The sequence below is a fragment of the Camelina sativa genome, chromosome 11 (genome assembly GCF_000633955.1).
Source record: "Camelina sativa cultivar DH55 chromosome 11, Cs, whole genome shotgun sequence".
In the NCBI taxonomy this organism is placed as follows: Eukaryota; Viridiplantae; Streptophyta; class Magnoliopsida; order Brassicales; family Brassicaceae; genus Camelina; species Camelina sativa.
In genome coordinates, this window is record NC_025695.1 from 27,074,692 (window position 1) to 27,083,908 (window position 9,217).

The 9,217-nt window shown below is 38.1% G+C and overlaps 3 protein-coding genes across 3 annotated transcripts in view; 1 reads left to right on the forward strand and 2 right to left on the reverse strand.

The window, feature by feature from the left end:
- LOC104724361 (protein farnesyltransferase subunit beta) lies at nucleotides 452-3,989 on the reverse strand. The gene is made up of 14 exons (XM_010442821.2): nucleotides 3,778-3,989; nucleotides 3,564-3,650; nucleotides 3,225-3,330; nucleotides 3,062-3,097; nucleotides 2,666-2,748; nucleotides 2,509-2,562; nucleotides 2,257-2,308; nucleotides 1,917-1,981; nucleotides 1,771-1,827; nucleotides 1,617-1,689; nucleotides 1,445-1,531; nucleotides 1,153-1,315; nucleotides 961-1,070; nucleotides 452-867 (listed from the first exon to the last, which is right to left on the reverse strand). Exons 1-14 carry the CDS (start codon nucleotides 3,891-3,893, stop codon nucleotides 628-630), a joined length of 1,329 nt encoding a protein of 442 aa, XP_010441123.1. The 5' UTR covers nucleotides 3,894-3,989; the 3' UTR covers nucleotides 452-627.
- LOC104724363 (polyadenylate-binding protein, cytoplasmic and nuclear) lies at nucleotides 4,436-8,391 on the reverse strand. Its single transcript, XM_010442822.2, is given in 17 exon segments — nucleotides 4,436-4,807; nucleotides 4,888-4,911; nucleotides 5,010-5,095; nucleotides 5,177-5,489; nucleotides 5,566-5,633; nucleotides 5,810-5,897; nucleotides 6,001-6,024; nucleotides 6,138-6,226; nucleotides 6,307-6,424; nucleotides 6,505-6,554; nucleotides 6,737-6,797; nucleotides 6,895-6,918; nucleotides 7,020-7,108; nucleotides 7,220-7,335; nucleotides 7,419-7,489; nucleotides 7,598-7,962; nucleotides 8,094-8,391. Coding segments are annotated over 14 exon segments (1,296 nt in total). The 5' UTR covers nucleotides 7,319-7,335; nucleotides 7,419-7,489; nucleotides 7,598-7,962; nucleotides 8,094-8,391; the 3' UTR covers nucleotides 4,436-4,644.
- The window catches only part of LOC104728386 (deoxynucleoside triphosphate triphosphohydrolase SAMHD1 homolog), a 7,454-nt gene continuing 5,636 nt past the window's right edge, over nucleotides 7,400-9,217 (forward strand). The window contains exon 1 of the mRNA XM_019231966.1: nucleotides 7,400-7,405. Within this exon, the coding sequence (XP_019087511.1) occupies nucleotides 7,400-7,405 (6 nt within the window). The remainder of the gene's footprint in view (nucleotides 7,406-9,217) is intronic.

Consider the following 9,217-nt stretch of genomic DNA (forward strand, 5'->3'; position numbering starts at 1 on the left):
ACAAAAGCATAATCTCGACCCGAATATAATATTTCTCATATTTAGTCTCAACTTGATTTGGGTTTAGATACGATCTTTCAAAATTGTAAGCTTGTCTTGCAGCTGATGAGCATTTAAAATATCAAATAGTTTAAGTTTACCATGAAAATTATGCCTAGATTATATAACTAGGGAGACAACTATAACCTGAACTATATACAGAGCTGGGCAATTAATAAGGAGCTATACATATGTATGAAGCCGATACAAATACAACCACTATGAAAACTCTCATAGAAATACAGACATCGTGTGATCCTAGATATGGTCGGAATCGTTTTGTCTCTAGTTCACCGGTGATGTTGAGGAGAGATTGAGAGGCGAGGCTTTCTCAACTAGAAAAGAGATTTTGATGCAACGTAATTTTTATGGCTTAAAAACCGAAACCCTCAACGGAGATGAAACAGTGATCGAAGAAATAAGAGCCAAGGCGTTTTGTGTTCCATTAAAAATGTTTCGTTTTTTAGTGAATTTTTAAACTTTAGCAGATTAGTGAAACTTGAAACTTCTGTTGATAACTTACATACAAGTACAACACTATGAAAACTCTCTGATGCCAAGAGTTTCCCATACATTGGCGAGGACCGGTCATGCTGCTTTAAAGAAGTACTCGATAGCTTCATTGTACCGATCAATGACAACGTTGTGGAGGAGGTCAACAGGTTCCAGGAGATTAGAGTAGCTACCCAAAACGTCACGAGTCAAAGGAGGAGTGTCCTCGTCTTTTAACCAAGCGTGCTGAGCCACAGACAATCCGCTCAGGCAGTAACATGTGTGGTAGAAGTCACGGGGTTTCCTTGGCTTGTCTCTAAATCCACCGTCAGGCATCTGGGCATACAAGTATGTTGCGTGTGCGTGTGTTATAAATACAAAAACTTGTCGGGAAGTGTAGTTCTGGTGTTCAAGAAACTAAGAACTGACCTTAGAGCATAAGAGTACATATCTCTGCAAGCCGAGGCTATCAAAAACTGGTTGCATTCTCCTGTTAATGTATGTGGATGTATGATGGACTCCGTGTCCATTCACTGAACCTGCAGATATAAGCTAACCAAAATTCAGTTGTGGCTTTGGATTAACAGATGGACTGAGAGAATGAGAAAGTCGTGTGCATACCTTCATCACTGTCCTCCTCATCAGAATCATCATCATCATCACTGTCTTCAGGATCATGATGGTCCTCGTGATCTTTATCTGTCCCTTGTGATATATGTGATGATCCATGATGTACCAGATCATGCGCTGAATAGAATCTCTGTAGTAGAACACAAGGTGCTGCCTGTTTAACACATACCATGCAAAAAAGAACAACGAGAATGAGTGGAGGACAATTCTGAAATAGGATATATAATCATCGAAAAAGAATGAATGAATATACAATGTCACAAAAGAGAATTAGAAAGTTGACCTGCCAAAAAGTGTAGCAACCATCGACCAATTTGTTGGTCCTACCTTGGAATCCCATTTCTACTCCTTGTCGATGTACAGCCCAGTTCTAGAATCATAGAGAAATTAATTTGCAAGAAAAGTATCTCTATCAAAGTACTCCATTAATAATCACTGAACAGCATTGTAGTTACCATTAGTGAATCCAAATTCAAACTGTCAACCTCATTGATCAGAATCATAGTAGCCAACCCACAGTAAGTGTTCCTAAATAATAAATTCCCTTAGTAACAAATCAATATTTCAGGATATAAACTTTACTTCATTGAAGCAAGTAGGAGACCGTACCCACCATGAGCTTCAGAGCCAGGTTCACCTCCAATCCCGCCTTCATAAGTTTGGCAACTGCTCAAAGAAAGTGATTTAAAAGAGCTTTACAAGGGAAAAAAATAAATCATGAACTTAAAAGATAAAAAGTGATACAAAAAAGCTACCTCAAGATGTATTCTCCTAGGCCCCGGGTGAGTTCATCATCCATAATATTTAAGATGCTCGCAACCTGCGTCACAAGAAAAGTCAAACATACAGGGAGAAAACCAGCCATAGGATGCAAGACTTGTAAGTATCAATACGAGTCATCTCTCAGCAAAGTATCTGCTGGGCGCAAGTGTGCAAATAAAAGATAGTTAAAAGTATCCTAATGTTACGTTTAAGCCATAAAACTGGAATAAACATAGCATAATGGGTCCTGAGTATGTTAATCTTATTCAGCCTATAAAGCTTTGGTGTCCGCAAGAAGAAAAAAACAAGAAGTTTAAGAATTGGTAAACTCACCGAAATAGCAGTGTAGCACGCTCGAACATCCATTTCTCCCATATCATGCATCCTACAATCAGTGAGTGAGTCAGAATTTAGCTCCAAGACTACAATCAGTGAGAAAAATTGCATAAAATAGAAAAGTAGACAAGCACAAATTGAAGAATCAATATGACAGAAGCTATGACAATAACAACGATAAGAATGCATAAAGTGTTCTGTCAGTAAAAATGAAGCCTTTAAAAAGTTCAAGCAGAAAAAGAATCAAACCTGAAACCTCCACTTCTATCCTTCATTCGTCTTAAGAAACAAGACATTTTTTCTCTGAAAAGTATGAGTCACATATAAGTCTCTTCTATAGGAAGCATCAGTTGTCTCCTATTGAAGAGAAACTGACCATAAAAAAAAAGAAGAAGGAATGCACCACCTATTAATCGAAGAAAGGGCTTTGTCACCTCCTATAGTAACCAGTGCATTCACTGCAGCGTAAGTGGTTGCAAGATGTGGAAGCTGGGAAGAAAAGATCTCCGTTACTAGTGGAAGACAGAGAGAGAGCAAAAAAACGGAAATTGAAAAAACGCAGGATAATTATATATCCTAACTTTATGTGCCATGTTGCCCATGTCTTTGCAGAACCAAACTTAAACTTAAACTACTTGTGCTGATTGAACTAAAGGCATCACAATCAAACAATGAGATGATGCATCAACAAAGTACACCAAAGAGATGGGGCAGAATGAAACGACCTGGTCTCAAATTCTAGTCCTTATTTTCATGAAATGAAAGTGATCCACACAGTTTAAAGAAACAGGCATATACTTACTTGGCCAGGACCACCACCGTATCCACCATCAGAGCCCTGACAAGAGACGTGTGAAAGAAAACTACGTACGAATTGAACGTTTACAGGTAACAATAATAGGAATGGGGACAAAAGCTTGAACTGAAGGAGAAGAAAAACAAGAAGAATAGAAATATAGCCTAACCTGGCAGCGTCCAAGAAACTCGATGGCATTGTTTTCTAATTCATCATCCACAGACTCCCCAAGCAAAGCTATTGAATGAAGAATCCAGTAACAAAGCCAAGGTCGACTGTTCAAAAACCCAAAAATCCAAAACCAAACTTAATCTCTTGGCATCATAAAATCCATACAAACTCATACATCTCTCAAACCACAATATATGTGCAAAACTCCATAAGAAACACCCAAATCATCTCGAAGAGGACACAATGACTGGCTAAATGAAAAGAATTCAAAGAACATAAACTTTTGAACCTACAACTTCTAGCCATTGAACACAACAAGCCGTCATTATTCACTTACTTAGCATCTAAGGAAGAAAACTCCCGACCTAGCTGCCTGAAGCCTTTCATAAGATAATCCAACTGCTTATCTCGCTGAATCTCCAACCTAGGAACAACAACAACAACTTCTTCCATCAGTATGATTCATTCCACACTTCAAAACGCTAGTAAAAACTCATCAGATCATCAGTAAAGAACTCGAAAATCAAAATCAAATCGGCGAGCTTACTTACATGTATCTCTGTGTAGAGACGTCGCTGGCCTCGAAGTAACCAAAGATCCCGAACACATCGTTCTCCACCAGAAACTGCTCGCGCTGACTCACGGTTAAGATCGGAAGCTCTTCCATTGCCCTCCGCCGCGTCCGAGTCAGATTCGCCGATTGAGTCCACTCCGGTCAAGTCTGATCCCTATCACGCTTAAAACGCTCGAGCGTCTCCATGTAACTGGGCTGGGCCTTCTAAAATGCCAATTTGGTCCCGATTTTATGCCCGGTTCGGTTTGGTTTAAGGGTACCGAAATTAATATGACTAAATTAAATTTGAGACGAGACGAGAAAAGTAATTTTTGGGTCCTTCGGGAGACTATGGTTACGTCAGCCAAATCAGTTCAAATCATTCATATACGGCTTTCTTTACTTGGGTAATAAATAAAGGCAGATAATGATTTAAACACCAAACCATTCATAGTTAAGCGTATTCTAACTTATATTCACACAAACGAACATAAGAAAGACCAAAGTAATAAAAATAGGTTGCACTGTATCATACAAGTATTAATTAGAAGCACCAAAGAGCTTCTTCTATCAGTCGTCGTCGTCAAAAACTAATGTCTCGGTCTTGAGTTGCCAATACTTCTTTTTTACTTTGGTGAAAGAAGTGAAAGACTGAATCAACCCAAATAAAATTGCGACTAATGGTTTCGCAAATCAAATTTCTGTCCCTCGGGAGATAATGGTTTCGTCAACCAAATTAGTTCAAACAGCTCTTTATTATTAGGTAATAATGAAGGCAGATTATGATTTAACGAAGTAGTAAAAAAAAAAAAAAAAGTTGCATTGTATCACACCAGTTAGAAACACCAAAGAGCTTCATCTTCTTCTATAAGTCGTTGAAACAGAAAATAATCTTCTTACTGCAGTATCCACCCATCATAGGTACCTCATGTTTCTTCAGATTCGGTTTGGTCTCCAAATCATCTTCATCATCTTCTTCTTCTCCTTCTTCTTTTTCTTTTTTTATCAGAAGGCTTTCTACCTTCGACCTGGAATATCAAAAAAACCCTAGTTATCTATCTCTCCATGTATACCAAAAACTCAGAAGGCAAATAGTTAAATCCATTACCAAAGCTTCTCTGCAAGGTTGTACCTAATTACCAAAAATAATAGCGTTATACTTCTGTGGTGACATCAAGACTGTAGCAATAAGTTAGAAAAACAAATCTCCATATGGAAAATTTAATTTACTTGGGTCGGAGAGGGTATGGAGCAATCTCAGCCACGTCAAGAAAAAACTTATTATCCTGCAATTTGAAACCATTCTTTTCCAGCGCCTAGAGTATACAAGATTTAGTCAGCAATCGTACTTTCAAATAACTTGTATATTTTTCATCATTGCTATAAACTACTCTCACCATCTCTGCTTCGTTAGCAGAAGCAAATTCAACAAAGCCACAGCCCACATGCTCACCATTGTGGTCTACAATAAGTCGAGAACAAACAACTTCTCCAACATCTTTGAAGAAATCGATGCTGTGATAATAACTTACTTGTATATTTTTCATATGACTACTTAAATACTTTTAATCATTACTATAAACTACTCTCACCTTCTCTGCTTCGTGAGAAGAAGCAAACTCAACAAAGCCATCACCCACATGCTCGCCCGTGTCGTCTACAATAAGTCGAACATGAACAACTTCTCCAACATCTATGAAGAAATTGATGCTTTAAAACGGAGGAGAAAATATCAGTCATGAAAAGAGGTTGAAGAACAAAAGAGGAAATTAAAGGTGCTACTCACATATGTGATATATCAGATTCGCGAGAGAGACCAGAAACAAAGAGCGTCTATTTTCTTACAGCAACTGCCTGAAATTAACAGCCAAGTGAGTTAGCACGACCCTAACGAGAAAGGACTTAGATTGGATAACAGCAAAAAGTAGATTCATCCCAAGAATTAGACAACTTTCGACTTTGCGGAAACAGTTCTGTTATTAAATGTCTAAGCCTGACATATTTTGAAGATAATAAGAACTTTGTGGTACCTCAACAAAATTGGGAGATTCGTCAAGTCCTTCCACTGCCACGTCCTCTTCTATCACAAGGTTTTGTCGTCGAAGATAGTCTTCGTAACTGAAATATCAAAAATCCTAGTGATCCCTCCAGGTATACCCAATACTTCACCAACTGTGCTCTTGATAACAAAACTCAAGAGGCAAATAGTAAAATCCCTTACCAAAGCTTCTCTGCAAGGTTGTACCTAATTACCAAGAATAAGAGGGAGGGTTAGTCTTCTGAATGGTATGACAACTTTACCAATAACTCACAACCAGTGTTATACAAACAAATCTCCATAACATGGAAAATAGTTACTTGGGTCGTGGAGGGTCTGGAGCTGTCTTAGCCACTTCAAGAAAGATCTTATGATCGTGCAAATATTCACCATTCTTCGTTTCCGGCGCCTACAGTATAAAAGGTGTAAACAGCAATCGTACTTCCAAATAACTACTTATATATTTTTTTATCATAAGACTACTCTCACCTTCTTTGCTTCGTTAGCAGAAGCGAAGTCAACAAAGCCATAACCCACATGCTTACCCTCGTGGTTTACAATAAGTCTAACACGAACAACTTCTCCAACATTTTTGAAGAAGTCTTTGCTGTAAAGGTGGAGGACAAAATATCAGTCCTGGAAAACTTCCTCTGAGAAGGAAAGGCGGAAATCTAAGGTGCTACTTACATATGCAATATTTTAGTCTGGGGAGAGAGATTGGCAACAAAGAGTACTTCCTGAATTGAACAGCCAAGTGTGTTAGAACGACTATAAGAAGAAAAAGAATTAAACAGCATAACAACAAAAAAGTAGCCGATTCATCCCAAAAATAAGTAATCTTTGTGGGAACAGTTGTGTTATTAAATGCCGAGTATTTCTTCTGAGCCTGAGATAGTTCGAAGATAAAAAGAAGAGGTACCTCAACAAAATCGGGAGGTGTGCCATCTTCTTCTATCGGAAGGCTTTCTTGTCGAAGGTTCCTGGAAAATTCAAAAACTCTAGTGATCTCTCCATGTATACCAAATCATACCAAATCCTTGATAACAAACTCGAGGGGTAAATAGTTAAATCCCTTACCAGACCTTGTGTTCCATGCAATATCTAATTAGCAAAATTAAATAGCGTTAGTCTTCTGTAATGGCATCAAAACTCAAGCAATAAGTTAGAGAAACAAATCTCCATAACATGGAAAATAATTTTACTTGGGTCGGAAAGGGTATGGAGCGTTATAATCCTCTCTAAGAAATATCTGATAGTCGTGCAAATATTCACCATTCTTCTTTTCCAGCGCCTACAGTATAAAAAGGTTTAATCAGGTATTTATCATAAGCAATACATTACTTTTCAAATTACTACTTGAATACTTTTTTCATCATAACCATAAAGTATAAACTACTCTCACCTTCTTTGCTTCGTTGGCAGATGCAAAGTCAACACGGCCAAAGCACAACTTCTTAGCCAACTTGCGGGATAGTTCGAACACGAACAACTTCTCCAGCATCTTTGAAGAAATGGAGGCTGTAAAAGTGGAGGGTAAAATATCAGTAATAAAAAACTTGCTCCCAGAGAAGGAAAGTGGAAAATGAAGGTTTGCTACTTACATATCTGATAAAGTAGTTGTGAGAGGGAGATTGCTAACACAGAGCGTCTTCTTTTTTCTTATGGCAGCCTCCTGAATATAACAGCCACGTGTGTTGGCAGCACCACTCTTAGGAGCAAAAGGAAACAGACAACAGAAATAGCCGGATTAAGAAAATATTTGAATTTTTTAAAATTATACCTTCACTGAGATTAAATTAGCCTGGTCAGACTTGTGCTGGAGACTATCAGCAAATCCTTGAGAGCAATGACGTTACAATGACGTTACAGTCCCCTTGAGTACAATGACGTTACAGTCCCGTTGAGAGCAACAACAAATCTATTATTGGACCTGATAAATTAGCATATATTGTTGCTATCCTTCTTTCTCTGTTCCTTAGGAGGTTTGTTGTAATCGGCGTGAGAATCTCCGACTTATTCGAGAGATCTGGCCTTGTTAAGCTGAGAGTTCGATTTTACTGATCATAACTAGTGAGAATTTTCTAATCCACAAGTGTATCTGATTCATCTTATCCGACTAGATCCAAGTGATCAGTATGATTCAACCTAGGAACAACAACAACTTCCATCAATATGATTCATTCCACACTTCAAAACAGCTGCTAAAAACTCATCATCATGAAGAAAAAAGAAAAAAAAACTCGGAAATCAAATCAAATCATAATCGGCGAACTTACATGTATTCCTGAGTAGAAATATCGCTGGCGTCGAAGTATCCAAAGATCCCGAACACATCGTTCTCCACCAGAAACTACTCGCGCTGACTCACTGTTTCGATCGGAAGCTCTTCCATCACTCCGCCGCGTCCGAGTCAGATTCGCCGATTGAGTCCACTCCGGTCAAGTCTGAGTCCTATCACTCTTTAAACGCTCTTCTAAAATGCCAATTTGGTTCCGGTTAAACGCCGGTTCGGTTTTGTTAAGGGTACCGAAATTAATTGACCGCATAGCTGTTCGGTTCAGAAACAATTATCACGTTCCGGATTTTCTGAACCGTCACCACGTCTCCACTACCAGTCTACCACCACCAAAGCAACCTCTACATAAAAAGAGAAATTTGCAATATAGCCCTATATTTTTAATTTATGTAAAAACAAACCTGTACTAAAAACTGCGTAACAAAACCACAAAGTCAGTAATGTGTAGACCAAAAAACGTCAACACAATTTCTACAAACGGTGTTGAGAATCTGCTGATTTGTCAAGGCTCGTAAGAGCGACAGCTTTGTTTATTCAATTTGACTTTGACCGAGTGTACTATGAAACTTAATTTTTAAAGTTCCTTTTTTTTTATATAATTTATTTAACATAGTCTAAAGAAACGACGTAATCAGAATATTGATAACATTAAAAACGACGTAATGAGAATTAAAATAATAGTAAAAAACGCTTCAAATATAAGCATATGCCTGTGTGATTGCTAATCTGTTTGTCAGAAACGCTTCAAATAAATAAAAAACTTGACAGGTTTAGTTTATACCTTTAAAAGGATATGGATTTGTTTAAAATTAAATAAAAGTATAGGGCTCGTTTTACAACTTTCCCATATTAATGATGGGAATATTAATCGCGTACAAACGTCAAAAAGGAATTTAATAAAAGAGACTCTCTCTTTCTCTCTCTCTCTCTCTCTCTCTCTCCTCTTTGGCGACTTGTGCAGCAGCGCTTAAAATCCCTTTCTCAATTCTCGTTGTCGGGTACCACCATAACAGTTTCTCTCCCTCCCAACATCGAGCGAGCGATTGTGTGAGAGTTCGACGTGAAATTTCAACTGATGGGAGCGTATTGTAACGAAGACCTAAC

Bases quoted from the DNA above. Each gene is read 5' to 3' on its own strand.
- LOC104724361 (XM_010442821.2), bottom strand. From the start codon at position 3,893: ATGGAAGAGCTTCCGATCTTAACCGTGAGTCAGCGCGAGCAGTTTCTG. The intron at 1,690-1,770 runs GTACGGTCTCCT...TTTATTATTTAG, and splicing joins GGCTCTGAAGCTCATGGTGG to GAACACTTACTGTGGGTTGG. The intron at 868-960 runs GTCAGTTCTTAG...TTGTATGCCCAG, and splicing joins ATGTACTCTTATGCTCTAAG to ATGCCTGACGGTGGATTTAG.